General features: G+C 37.0%; 1 protein-coding gene across 6 annotated transcripts in view; it reads left to right on the top strand.

Annotated features, from left to right (window-relative positions):
• Positions 1 to 15,016, top strand: part of LOC149792919 (intermembrane lipid transfer protein VPS13A-like) — a 345,749-nt gene that overhangs the window by 77,970 nt on the left and 252,763 nt on the right. For all 6 annotated transcript variants that reach the window (XM_089966749.1, XM_089966747.1, XM_089966746.1 and 3 more), the window contains 3 exons: positions 2,750 to 2,827; positions 6,260 to 6,461; positions 14,128 to 14,186. In XM_089966749.1, the coding sequence (XP_089822875.1) occupies positions 2,750 to 2,827; positions 6,260 to 6,461; positions 14,128 to 14,186 (339 nt within the window). The remainder of the gene's footprint in view (positions 1 to 2,749; positions 2,828 to 6,259; positions 6,462 to 14,127; positions 14,187 to 15,016) is intronic.

Below are 15,016 nucleotides of genomic sequence, written 5' to 3'. Positions count from 1 at the left end.
GTCTTCCATTCACTCCGTGAAATTTTAGCCTGGGAATTTTGTCGCATCTTGAGTGTCAATGTAGCATAGAATCTCCTTATTCTGGGTTGTCTGTATATAGGACCACTGCAGCTGCTTATATTGTCCCAGTGTTAACTGAAACTTTGACCACTGGACCAATCCATACCAATTTTTGGATACTCGAGGTCCCATTTAAGCAAATGGGAGAACCTCACCTGCCTTACACCTTACATCCCATTGCAGTTTCAGCTGCCTAAAATTACATTATGCACAGACACTAGCACAGCAGGCAGGAGTGTGGTTCAGTCAGGGGAGCTCACTACAACATTAATACCAAGAGATAAAAGTCATAGTGAATGTCATTCAATTTCAACAGGAAATGCCGTCTGTAAAGGCCAGGTTCATACTATATGACAGCTCATCAGTTACATCAGAAGCTTGGGAAAACCAAGTTATTAGACCTCATGCCTTGTCAGTTGGTGACTCGTTAAATGCTCATCACAGTCATGCTCCATATCTCGGTGGAAAAACTGACCTGACAGAATCGGCCAGTATATACCGAAGAATCCATTGACTTCTCTTTATTCGTTTAAATCAGCATCCATTGGGATGAACTCTTAGTGGACCTATTGACAATTAAACAGAATGCAAAGTTTTCAACCTTGATCTTTCTTTAGTCCCAGATATGAAAATCTGGACAATGAACGCTCTTTCCCTGAACGAGACTGCATTTGCACCTGACTATTCTTATTTCCGGAGCATTGCATAAAGTGAGAAAACCAGTGTGCTGCCCGATCCTGATTGCAGCCCCTCAGATGGGGGAAAAATGGATCCTCAGAAGAAAATAATTCTCAGAACAAGTGGACAGAATTTATAGCTGCCACTGTTCCATTTTTCCTGTATTTGTCTTGTATTTTGGACCTGAATATTGATGTAGGTTTTTCATGTTTCAAGTCTGTTTTTTAATAAAAAAATTTAAAAAAATTTCCTTGCAATTTTCTGTTTAGAACAGGCACCCAGTTCTGTTATGAGAGAAATGTATCACATGTATATGGGGATATAGAGTTCTAAAATATGATGGTTCATTTGAAATCGAGGCTACCATGCCAGTCTTAAACCACCGTATTGGATTGCACAAAGCAGTTGCTGCTATCGCTGAATCTTATCTTTGTAACATTCAGCTTCTAGTCATGTTGAAAAGGAAGGCAGAAGATTCAGAATTTTCTCCAGCAAAGAAAAGAAAACAGAAAGGACAATTATGCCATCATGTTTGGATATGTGAAACCATCTAGTAACAGAGAAAACTTTGCATGTTGCAAATTTTGTAATTGTGATTTCACTATTGGGCATGGAGGTACCCATGACAAAAAAGTTAATCTTCATCAGCTTGCTTCTTGATCATCAACAACTCAGCCTGAACTTATGATGATTATAAATATCAGAGAGAACCTTGATGTAGTTGGATTGAGGTTTTGTTTACTAAGTTTCATTTTGGAAATGAACCTTTTGCTTATTGGTATTGCTGGCAATTTATTTCACACACTTTTTCCAGGCAATAAAAGATTACTCATGTTCTAGAATGGAAACAGTGCATTAAAAAATATCACACAGAATTCATATCATCATTGGAATCGATAATGATTGAAAAAAAGTCTGAACAGTCGAATCGATAATGATTGAAAAAAACAAGGTTTGGAAATGGCTTCTATAAACAGCCTGTGTCTGAGTGTGTGTTGCTATCATGCACCTTCTGAATGAGCACCCGAATGGAACAAGGTGCCTGTTCAGAAGGTGCAAAAGTGCAAAACATGCATCTTTGATATTAAAGAATTAGGTAGTTATTGTCCAACTTTACTGATGGTTGTAGAAGTTGTATATAGTTACATATGCATTATAGTTATAAATCAATATTTGTTCCTGAAAATCTGTATTTTGTCACAAGCAGTCAGTATTTATGTACTCAAGAGACCATACATCCCCAAAGGCTTGACAGCTCAAAAGTGTACCATGGACAATGGTCAGAGATGACATTCTGTAGCTTGTATGCCTGTTCCCCAAAGGCTTAACAGCTCAAAAGTGTTCCATGGACAATGGTCAGAGATGACCTTCCAGGGTCATTCACTAGCTTTGTAATGAAATGGATTATTCTGATTCTCCTGGATTTAAAAAAATTATTCTCCAAACTGAATCTGTGTATAAACCATGTGCTGACTGGTGCTTATGTATTCTGTACATTAAAATGAGTTACAAGCAAGTTTATATGTATTTCAGTAGTTACAGGAACTTGTCTATAATAATTCTTCCAGTGGTTTAGTTCATGGTCACATGCCTAATTCAAAATAGAAACAGCTTTTGATTGAAAAAATGCACATTTATGAAACCAAATTATTTTTTTTAAAATTCTGTTCAGCAAGAGTCATAATTGAAGCTTGAAAACAAGTTTCTTTCAGGGCAAAACCTGGGGAAGACCTATAAATTATTGTTTAGAAACAGTGGCAACCCTGTGATACATAATATTACTGTTAGTTCTCTCCCTTGTTCTCTCTCTCTCTCTCATTTGCATATATGAATGAAATACATGTATATTAGGCTGCTTTTGTCAGGATGACATACTTTAGAGGGCAAGGAAAGCCTTTGAAGGAATTTTATCCCTTTATTTAGAGTTAAAATAGTTAGGACCTTTCTTTATTCCACATGCTTCTCTTTTTAGGATATTCTTGCATTACTCACAATCTTTATTATTTTTCAGAGACCTTCAGATCTTGAAGATGCAATTGAAAAATGTTTTTGCCTCCATTGGCCAGCGCCCAGCAGCAAATGCAATTCAGTATGTATAATCAATTATAAGTCCTTGTCATTTTTTTAATGAAATAACTTTATGATTCTGTCATATTTTTGTTGAAAAAGGTACAGACTGAGGTAACTATGTAATTGCCATATCCCTATTGACTGAGGTAACTATGTATTTGGACACAGAACACAATTTTACTATGTATTCTTTACATTTGTTTCTCAGTACTGACCTTTTCACTGTGTGACAATCAATACAAATCACATGTTAATCTAAAATACTTTCAAAGATGACTTCATGATGAAGTTCTTTTCATAGGTTCACTTGCTTTTTTTGAGAGGCTGGACTGTAAACAGAGCAGCATGTAAACATAACACAGATTTCACTTTCGGATCCTCACCAGGACTTATTACTCACTGTGCATTGTCGCCAAAATACACACAGACAACCACACACTGAGTTTATATTCTCAAGAATAGACACTTATATTTAAATCCCAACCAAAAATACATAAATGTAACTCTAATATCACCACCAAAATGAGAGAGGAAAAAATGTTCTAAAAATAGACTAGAACTACATTTGTGGGTACTGAACTGGAACTATTAATTGTGACCTGATTCCATTTGCCATGTCCCTGTTGACTGAGGTAACTGTTTATTTTCCATGTCCCTATTGACTGAGGTAGTTATGTAGTTGCAAGATAAGATTTATGTCCTTATCTCTATTGACTGAGGTAATTTTATGTCCTTGTCATATCCCTGTTGTCAAGGTAACATTTATGTCCTTATCTCTGTTGACTGAGGTAACTTTATGTCTTCTCATATACCTATTGACTGAGGTAACTTTATGTCCTTGTCATATCCCTGTTGACTAAGGTAACTTTATTTTCTTGTCATATCCCTGTTGAATAAGGTAACTTTATGTCCTTGTCATATCCCTGTTGACTGAGGTAACTTCATATCCTGATCATATCCCTGTTGACTGAAGTAACTTTATGTCATTGTCATATCCCTGTTGTTGAGGTAGCATTATGTCCTTGTCATATCCCTGTTGTTGAGGTAGCATGTATTTTCTTATCTCTAGTGACTGGGGTAACTTTAAGCCCTCATCATATCCCTGTTGACTGAGGTAACTTTATGTCCTTGTCATATCCCTGTTGACTGAGGTAACTTTATGTCCTTATCATATCCGCCCTGTTGACTAAGGTAACTTTATGTCTTTGTCATATCCCAGTTGTTGAGGTAGCATGTATTTTCTTATCTCTAGTGACTGAGGTAACTTTATATCCTTATCTTATCCCTGTTGACTGAGTTAACTTTATGTCCTTGTCATATCCCTGTTGACTGAGGTAACTTTATGTCCTTATCATATTCCTGTTGATTTATGTCCTTATCTTATCCCTCTTGACCAAGGTAACTTTATGTCCTTGTCATATCCGCCCTTTTGACTAAGGTAACTTTATGTCCTTGTCATATCCCTGTTGACGAAGGTAATTTTATGTCCTTGTCCTATCCTGTTGACTGAGGTAACTTTATGTCCTTGTCATATCCCTGTTGACTGAGGTAACTTTATGTCCTTATCATATCCCTGTTGACTGAGGTAACTTTATGTCCTTGTCCTATCCTGTTGACTGAGGTAACTTTATGTCCTTGTCCTATCCCTGTTGACTGAGGTAACTTTATGTCCTTGTCATATCCCTGTTGACTGAGGTAACTTTGTGTCCTTATCATATCCCTGTTGATTTATGTCCTTGTCATATCCCTGTTGACCAAGGTAACTTTATGTCCTTGTCATATCCCTGTTGACTGAGGTAACATTTATGTCCTTATCTCTGTTGACTGAGGTAACTTTATCTCTTTGTGATATCCCTATGGACTGAGGTAACTTTTCATCTTGTCATATTTGTGATATATTCACTAGTTAACACATCCAGTCATTTCGTTCACAAATGATGTCATGACATTGTATGATGTAAGATTCTAATTGTCTGAATCCAATATTAAAAACTAAAAATAGCTTCAAATGTTAGAAATCATCATGGTAACCCAAATTTCCTGACCATCTCCCCTTACATTTGACTTTATGGTAGATGTCAGCAGGTGAATAATCTTTGGCTTTATTGGTGATGTCAGCAGGTGAGTAATATAAATCGGGACTAATGTTTTATATACAAAATCTGTACATTATTTGCGCATTTCAAATTAAATTTATAAAAGTTTGCTGAACAATTTTTTTTCTTCACAAATGTAAATTTTTTAAGCATGTTTAATTAATTTTATTTAATATCAGATCCACAGTATATATGGCCAATATTTCACACCTTTTTGTGGGTAAATATGGTAATCACCATTTTGTACACAGATAGAGAGCTTATAATAAACAGTATATATGGAAGCATTGAGGGCCAATATTTCATACCAGTTTGTGGGTAAATATGGTAGACATCATTCTGTACACAGATATATAGCTTATAATACATAGTATATATGGAAGCATTGAGGGCCAATATTTCATACCAGTTTGTGGGTAAATATGGTAGACATCATTCTGTACACAGATATATAGCTTATAATACATAGTATATATGGAAGCATTGAGGGCCAATATTTCATACCAGTTTGTGGGTAAATATGGTAGACATCATTCTGTACACAGATACAGACCTAACAATACACAGTATATATGGAAGCATTGAGGGCCAATATTTCATACCAGTTTGTGGTTAAATATGGTAATCACCATTCTGTACACAGATATGGAACTTATAATATGCAGAGGTGCTTGCTATTTGCATTTTGGCAAAATCATCCTATTTATCAAATTAGGCCATTATGATAACTTCTCAGATTCTGATGGTTTGGTTGGACAAGTTTATGTAGGTGAATCACAAGTTTAACACCAGTATATCACTGAAACACAATGTCAGAAGAACTCAAAACAAATGGCCAATCAGAATTATATCTCTGTGAAAAGTGTGATACATAAATTCTGTACAGGGTCCACAAGCTGTCAGATGAATACAATGACTTGGTAGTCTTTTCTTAACTTATTTTTCAGCATCTCAAATGGTGTAGCTGGAAAGATGATTGTAATGATGTTTAAACCATGAAAGCATTTGGAATCTGTGAGGTTTAATGCTTCAAATAAACCGTTGGATAAAAAATGAAATATCTCTATTTTCTTGCTCAGTTCTGACTTTTAATATTGTCATTTCTGTTTCACTTCAGTTGATGTTGAAATCTCTGAATATATGCCAGTCTGCAGCTGTTACACATGGATGTGTGAGTTTGCGATTGGACTTTGAATTGTAGTACAGTATTTGTTTTAACTACATTTAAACCACTTTAGGATAAATTAGGTCACTATTACCATATGATGTGCAGATAACACACAATCTGCTTTCCAAAAGTCACATGAAATATATTCCACTGATCAAGAAAAGCAAATCTGTGATTGTTTTGACAGGGTTGATGCAAAGATGGACAAGTTCACAATGCTGGGTGCCCCGCAAGGGGACTTCATTCCCAAAATGGTGAAATCCCAGACACAGACTGCTGGTCAAGTCATGGCTCTGATTGACCTGAAGTTTGAGACAAACCCGCTTGATGGCCTGTGTGACACCAGAGTCCATGTCAATGCTCGGCCATTGCAGATTGTATATGATGCTGTAAGTGAAATAGTTTTTATAATTACTGTAATGAATTATTTCAGTTTTTATAATTACTTTAATGAATTATTTCATTTTTTATAATTACTTCAATGAATTATTTCAGTTTTTAAAATTACTGTAATGAATGATTTCAGTTTTTGTAATTACTTTGATGAATTATTTCAGTTTTTATAATTACTTTAATTATTTCATATTTATAATTACTTTAATGAATTATTTCATTTTTTTTAATTAATGAATTATTTCTCCTGTATTCTTTATCTTTATTCTGCTCATCAGAGTTTTATCAATGGCAGCTTCATTCTGAACAGGAAAACACTAAGTTATTATCCTGCAGTTGTTGCCAAGTTTTGAACCTTAAATGTTGCCACAAAATGGTTTATATTGTGTACAAGTCTGGCTGATGTTGCAGAAGTAGATTTTAAGTTTTGTTCAGTGGAAGCATTTCTGGTTTAAAGCCTGGATGTGAAGAAAGTCTTTCATCATATGAATAAATGTTCTTCTCTAAAGGATACATTGCACAGTGGAGTAGGATATCATGGCATAATTGAGAATTGCAGATGCAAAATGGTTTAATTGGGAAGAAAGAGAAAACAGGTCTGCTTAGGTCAACACTTGAGATTAGCAAAATTAAATTGGTTAAGAGCTAATGTACCATCTTGCATGTTATATTGGTGGATATATTTATTGCCATCTGTCTGTCTGTCTCTCTGTCCATTAACAATACACATACATGTGACAGAATAGACAGTTGAGGTCAGGACAGATCAGGAGCTTTCCCGAATTTGTTAAGGAGTTTTGAATGGATTTTCAATGACCTGATTTGTAGCATGCAAATGGAAAAAAATTACAACTGTCAAATAAATTCATTTTAAAAAAATTTAAAATATTAACTTCTCAAATCAGTCCATTCACAGTAACTTATAGCCATTCATACTCTGTGCCTATGTACTACAAGCATTTCTAGCATTTCTTTGAAGAGCATTGGTGGATTTATAGTTAGACCTATTTTATTAAACTTAAACCATAGCACATCCATAATTTTGGACATGATTTTGTCGATTCTACTATATTTATTGTAACAAGGACACTGTTGAAACTGGAACATGTAATTTGTTTTTACAATAATTTGTTCGTGCACTGTACATTTTGGACATCTCCATTTCATCATCTCTTTTTCACCACAAAGGTCATGAAAGATCTGTTTTCAGCCATGATCTTCAGTGGGTTTTGTTTGTTTGCTAAACTAGCAACCATTTTAGAACTTCTCCTAATCCCTAATCAAGTTGATTGGACAATGAAAGGTGTTGGTTGTAAAGATATGCTTACCAACTGAGCAATCAGTTTGGTTCCCCATTTGGCAGACACAAACTTTGTAAGAAACAGTTGTAACTACACTGTATGACAAACCACCAGTCCAAAATATGATTGTAAGCATAGCAGTTGACAAGAATGTAGTAATGGTCCATATTTAGGCTTATCTGTTTTTAGGGCTGACATATGCTTCATGTTGTAAGAGCTAGGTACGGATAACGTTCCAGACATCCAGCAACAGCCATGCTTGGGAGACAATGACCAGGATTGCTAGCAAGTTTGGAGGCAGACAGCTCAGGAACTGCCTGTCCAACTCACCACTCAACCCACTTGGGTGTTTGGAACCACTCAGTCCCCATCAGTGTAAACGGATGTTCATCAGCTTCAAGACGGTGGATCTCCTCAGTCACACGTGCACCAACATTGATTTCTTGGACGCTATCTTACAGTGGCAGTATGAAATTGATTTTTGAGTTCACTGGACCTCCTTATTCCCTCAGATGGGGTGGTGGTGGCTGATTCAGGTCATAAAGAGAGGCTTTGGGTTTCATTCATCAGCAATCTCCTCACCTCTCTTCACAAATACTCTGTAAGATAGGGAGACATATGCCTTTCTACAACAGAAGATATGGTTGCTCATCAGAAGAAACAATGGTGTTGGAAGCTTGTGCAAAGGCCACAATCCCCAGCGTTTTCTCAAGGCTGTTTCATTTTCAGAAAGCAATTAGCAGGTTGAGGCTCACCATCGAGTGTAGTTGCCTCACCCAGTTCTCTATCTGACAGACACATACTTTCCCCTATCTGCCCTATCTCTCTCACCAGTTTCTCCATTTCACTTCTTCCCTTTGGCTTCAACGTCAGTCCCTGGGCTTTCACTTAGATTATGGATTGCATTAACTCCCTGTTCTGGCAGACATCATCTGCATCGATGGCAGTGAACCTGGGCAGCATCCTTCAGAAATGCATGATCAGTTCTATCATACTTCAAGGTGGGAACTGTCTTTTAATAAACTGTAAAAGTCAGACTGCCATCCATCCCAGAAGTTTGTCCATCTATGCTTAGAGTATTTAACCAACCAGAATCTTTTGCAACCTCTTTGTGCTTGAGTTACCAGAATTGTTGAAATTGTTGAGTCCATTTCCAACAGGACATTGATTTCAAACTCCTCAGTTTATTATATGGCGGTGGACTTGATTTTGCTTGTCCATCTTTTTATGCGCCAGGCGGAAATAAAAGTAGGTACCACTTCCAGTGCGTACCAAGGGGTGTCCACCTGATGCTAACATTCATTACCATCAGCGACACATCTAGACATCAACATACTATAAATGAAGGCTGTCATTAATGCCTTTGGTTCCTGAAAAGATCACCTCTGAGGCAACAAAGTCCTCATACAGTCCTATAACTGTTTTTGTGGTTGTGATCTCCTAAAACAGGGAGGCATCATATTACTTGACCTGCATGTTCTGATTTGGCATTTTCTATGTGGGTACACAAGTCTCCATATCAGCATACAAATCGGACACAACATCTGTGTCTTGGCTGAGAATCAATCCAGAGGTGGTCACATCCTTTACATGGAATGTTCTCTATCAGTCAGTCTTCACTTGGATTTGCACACTTTGAGAGCATCCAATGATCGACATCATGACGAGGAGGAGGGATCAAAAGCTACCCACCTTTGCCTGTCCAGTTCCAGACCCAAAAGCTTGGACTGTGGATGCACTGTCAATCATCTGGGAGAGTTGTGGGCCTTTGCCTCTGCTCCCATGGTACTGATACTGAAAATAACCCAGAAGTTACGAAGTCAGAAAAGCAAGATGATTCAGATAGCCCCTTTTTGATGGGACAACCCATGGGTCATCAGTCTACTCTTTCTAGCAATAGTATACCCAGACTGATTCTGGTCAAACTGAATCTTCTCCAGCATCCACTGTCATGGGTGGTTCTTTCTTGCTGGACCATCCTCTTTTTCATGCTTGGCTATAAGCATGACAGTCTTGTGAGGCAAACAATTAAAATCTCTGACTGTGGAGAGAATCTCGAGAGTAACCAGACCCTCCACTCTGAAGGCTCATGTGGGAAAGTGGCATATTTTCAAAGACTGGTGCCATACCAACTACATCATCCCTCTGTCTGCATCTATCCTTTAACTGGCTTACTTTTCTCTGGCTCTGGCTCTTTGAGGAGAAACAGTTGGGTCCCAATCTCTACCAAAGGCTTCCACCCCATGATATTGGACATATTCCAGCATCACGGCAAACATGTTTTTGGGTGGGATAGAGACCATTTGGATCTTTTAGACAGTGTTGGTCTCACTGACCAATATCCCTCATTTTGTCTCCAAATGGATCTGATATTAGGTTTTAACATGGCTCAGTTTGAATCCCTTCAGATTTCTAGCCTTCACTTTGCTAAAGTCACTATCATACAGATCATGTTTCCTGACAGCATTAGCTTCTGTTAGGTTCTTATGACACCATCGGGCATTGTAGCCCAAAATAGGTTACTGTGTGTTGGTAGTCAAACTCATCACTTGCTAGCTGTCTTCCATAGCCAGATCCTGTTCACGTTCTAAAGCAGTAATTAGATGCTCACAGAGACAAGTCATGTGCAAATGCTTCTTCCTTCCAGTGTGAGCCAGAACACAGGATATCACCCTTCAAGCCCTTTCCTCGGGGCTGAAATGGGTCATAGACTTGGTGTATTCTTATGTCTCATAAGATCATGGTTGCCTCACATAGCTTACTGTTCCCAAGTTTCGAGCAATCTCTGTAAGCCAGAACTCAGGATATAATGCTTCAAGCTCTTTCTGTTTTGGCTGAAGAGGGTCATACACTTGGTGTTCTCTGACATCTCACCAGATCACAGGAGCCTCACTTAGATTATTTCTCAGAAGTTTCAAGCAATCTCGGTGAGCCTCATGTTTGAACGCAATGTTTCAGTCTGTAATATGATAGAAACTGTTGGCTGCCAGGCAGAGTCAACCTTGTTGAGCCTCCATTTCAGAGAATCGGCATCGCTGAGGCATCCTAGATTATGGTGGGTCCAGTGGCAGCAGCACAGCTGGCCACGAGACACAACTGGAGCAATTAACACAGCCGATTAGCTTCACTGGATTCTGGTGTAGGTAAGAAGATGTAAGTAATTGTCTTCATAACCATATTTAGGGGTCACAGGTCAAGTGACGCCAGGCTGTGTTATTTATATAGTTCGGAGAACAGGTTATCATTTGCATGGGGAATCTAGCCATTCTTCCCTAGTAGGATACCCGAGGTAGAGGTCGGATGCTCAGCATCCCCACCTTCTGTTACTCTCCTAATGTGATTGGGAAATGTATTCCAAAGAGAAAGCAAATTTTTAAGTAAATTATGTTACTGAAAATGCTTACCCAGTCACATTACTTAAAACCCACCCAACCACCCCGCCATGCGAGCATCCTTTTTAGTATATCACTCAGCGAAAACTAATGAGACCTGGTGACAGAAAATTTTTCGTTGTTGTTGTTGTAGGGTTTAACGCCATTTTTCAGCACATGATAGGCTATACATGGCGGCCAGTATTAATTGTGGAGGAAGAACCCGGGAAAACCCCAGAAAGAACCACCGACCCACGAGAAGCTACTGGCAAGCTTTCTCACATACCCACATTAGCCAAATCCGAGACTCGAACCCATGCAGACAGAGGTGGGATGGCAGTGATCCGTAACGGAGAGTGCTGTAGACCACTTGGCTACTCGGGGCCCCTGGTGATAAAGAAAAAGAAAATTTTCTTCTTTTAATAGGGCTGGATTCACATGGTAGCATGCTAATATTCCTAATTGGGTAAGTATTATTCCTAATGTAATATGATTGGGTAAGTATTATTCCTAATGTAATGTGATTGGGTAAGTATTATTCCTAATGTAATATGATTGGGTAAGTAATATTCCTAATGTATTATGATTGTGTAAGTATTATTCCTATGTAATATGATTGGGTAAGTATTATTCCTAATGTAATATGATTGGGTAAGTATTATTCCTAATGTAATATGATCGGGTAAGTATTATTCCTAATGTAATATGATTGGGTAAGTAATATTCCTAATGTAATATGATTGGGTAAGTATTATTCCTAATGTAATATGATCAGGTAAGTATTATTCCTAATGTAATATGATTGGGTAAGTAATATTCCTAATGTAATATGATTGGGTAAGTATTATTCCTAATGTAATATGATTGGGTAAGTAATATTCCTAATGTAATATGATTGGGTAAGTAATATTCCTAATGTAATATGATTGGGTAAGTATTATTCCTAATGTAATATGATTAAGTATTCTTGGAGAAACATAATATACTTAAAAAATTTGCTTTCTGAATAAGATGCAGCATTTATTGGGGGTGGGTTTTGGTTAGCTTGTAATATTTTTCATTTTTTGAATGTTGTTGGATAATTTTATTCTGCGAAATATTTTAGTTTCTTGTTGCAAGATGTATTTACATTAGTCTATCCCATCATACACTGCTACCATATGTCCTTATGTAAAACACATGGTATATTGACTGGGCAATAATTTCATCTCTAATGTTTGTTTTTGTCTAATAATTTCATGGCAGTAATTGGATGAATCTTAAATGAAGTATGTAAATAGACGATTATAAATAACATTAGAATTTTCCAAAGAAAGGCCCATACTTGATCATAAGCCTGTCCCCATCTTTCAAATAACATTACAATTTTCCAAAGAAAGGCCCATACTTGATTATAAGCCTGTCCTCATCTTTCAAATATTAGAATTTTCCAAAGAAAGGCCCATACCTGATCATAATAAGCCTGCCCCCATCTTTCAGATAAAATTAGAATTTTCCAAAGAAATGCCCATACTTGATCATGATCCTGTTGCCAACTTTCATATAAATTTAGAATTTTTCAAAGAAAGGCCCATACTTGATCATAAGACTGTCCCCATCTTTCAGATAACGTTAGAATTTTTCGAAGAAAGGCCCATACTTGAACATAACCTCGTCCGCAACTTTCTAATAACATTAGAATTTTCCAAAGATAGGCCCATACTTGATGATAAGCCTGTCTCCATGTTCAAATAACATTAGAATTTTCCAAAGAAAGGCCCATACTTGATCGTAAGCCTGTCCCCATGTTCAAATGACATTAGAATTTTCCAAAGAAAGGCCCATACTTGATCATAAGCCTGTCCCCATGTTCAAATGACATTAGAATTTTCCAAAGAAAGGCCCATACTTGATCATAAGCCTGTCCCCATGTTCAAATGACATTAGAATTTTCCAAAGAAAGGCCCATACTTGATCATAAGCCTGTCCCCATGTTCAAATAACATGAGAATTTTCCAAAGAAAGGCCCATACATGATCATAAGCCTGTCCCCATCTTTCAGATAAAATTAGAATTTTCCAAAGAAAGGCCCATACTTGATCATAAGCTTGTCCGCAACTTTCTAATAACATTAGAATTTTCCAAAGTTAGGCCCATACTTGATGATAAGCCTGTCTCCATGTTCAAATAACGTTAGAATTTTCCAAAGAAAGGCCCATACTTGATCGTAAGCCTGTCCCTATGTTCAAATGACATTAGAATTTTCCAAAGAAAGGCCCATACTTGATCATAAGCCTGTCCCCATGTTCAAATAACATTAGAATTTTCCAAAGATTGGCCCATACTTGATCATAATCCTGTCCCCATGTTCAAATTACATTAGAATTTTCCAAAGAAAGGCCCATACGTGATCATAAGCCTGTCCCCATCTTTCAAATAAAATTAGAATTTTCCAAAGAAAGGCTTACAGGGATAAGAACTTGATCATAAACCCATCCCCAACTTTCAAATAAAATTAGAGTTTTCCAAAGAAAGGCCCATACTTGATCATAAGCCTGTCCCCAACTTTCAAATAACATTAGAATTTTCCAAAGAAAGGCACATACATGATCATAAGCCTGTCCCCATCTTTCAGATAACATTAGAATTTTCCAAAGAAAAGCCCATAATTGATCAGAAGCCTGTCCCCATCTTTCAAAACATTTTATTCTGTACTTTAGAAACCCTTGTCCATTGAAAAGCCCACCCCTACTTTTTGACATTATTACAAGGCAGACCCCGACTCGTCATGTCAGAATATTCTAGGTAATAAGATTTTGGTATAATATGTGGCATATATGTAGAATTTAGATGTACATAATACATGTATGCAATATGTGGTATATAGGTAGAATTTAGATGTACATAACACATGTATGCAGTATGTGGTATATAGGCAGAATTTAGATGTACATAATACATGTGTGACTAACTCTAGATATTTTCTCACAGTTACCATGATTGTTTTTCAGATCACTGTAAACAGTATGGCTGACTTTTTCAAGCCACCAGATGATATCTATCTGAAACAGTAGGTATTTTATTTGTGATCCAGTGTCATCTTTTAGAGATTCAGTTTTATGTTAACATTAAGACTAACTAAACCTCTTGCAAATTGCACACATATAAACTGCAGTGAACAAAATGAAACCTGCAATCCTTCACCGATGTAGATAGCTTGTTGTGTTTGTCCAAGTGTTTGATAGATACTCATGTTCATTTAGGTCGTTGATTGCTAAATCTTTGTGTTCATTTAGGTGGTTGATTGCTAACTCTTTCTGTTCATTTGGGTCGTTGATTGCTAACTCTTTGTGTTGATTTGGGTCGTTGATTGCTAACTCTTTGTGTTGATTTGGGTCATTAATTGCTAACTCTTTGTGTTGATTTGGGTCGTTGATTGCTAAATCTTTGTGTTGATTTGGGTCGTTGATTGCTAAATCTGTGTTCAAATAGGTGGTTGATTGCTAAATCTTTGTGTTCATTTAGGTCATTGTATGCTAAATCTTTGTGTTCATTTAGGTCATTGTATGCTAACTCTTTGTGTTCATTTGGGTCATTGATTGCTAAATCTTTGTGTTGATTTGGGTCGTTGATTGCTAATTCTTTGTGTTCATTTGGTTCGTTGATTGCTAACTCTTTGTGTTCATTTGGGTCGTTGATTGCTAAATCTTTGTGTTCATTTGGGTTGTTGATTGCTAAATCTTTGTGTTCATTTAGGTGGTTGGTTGCTAAATCTTTGTGTTCATTTAGGTCATTGTATGCTAAATCTTTGTGTTCATTTAGGTCATTGTATGCTAAATCTTTGTGTTTATTTGGGTCGTTGATTGCTAACTTTTTTTGCTTGTTTAATTGGTTGATTGC

Source organism: Sinohyriopsis cumingii, chromosome 8, assembly GCF_028554795.1.
Source record: "Sinohyriopsis cumingii isolate HCF-2022 chromosome 8, ASM2855479v2, whole genome shotgun sequence".
In the NCBI taxonomy this organism is placed as follows: Eukaryota; Metazoa; Mollusca; class Bivalvia; order Unionida; family Unionidae; genus Sinohyriopsis; species Sinohyriopsis cumingii.
The sequence above is the reverse complement of the archived record's forward strand: the minus strand, read 5'-3'. Positions and strand labels throughout refer to the sequence as shown.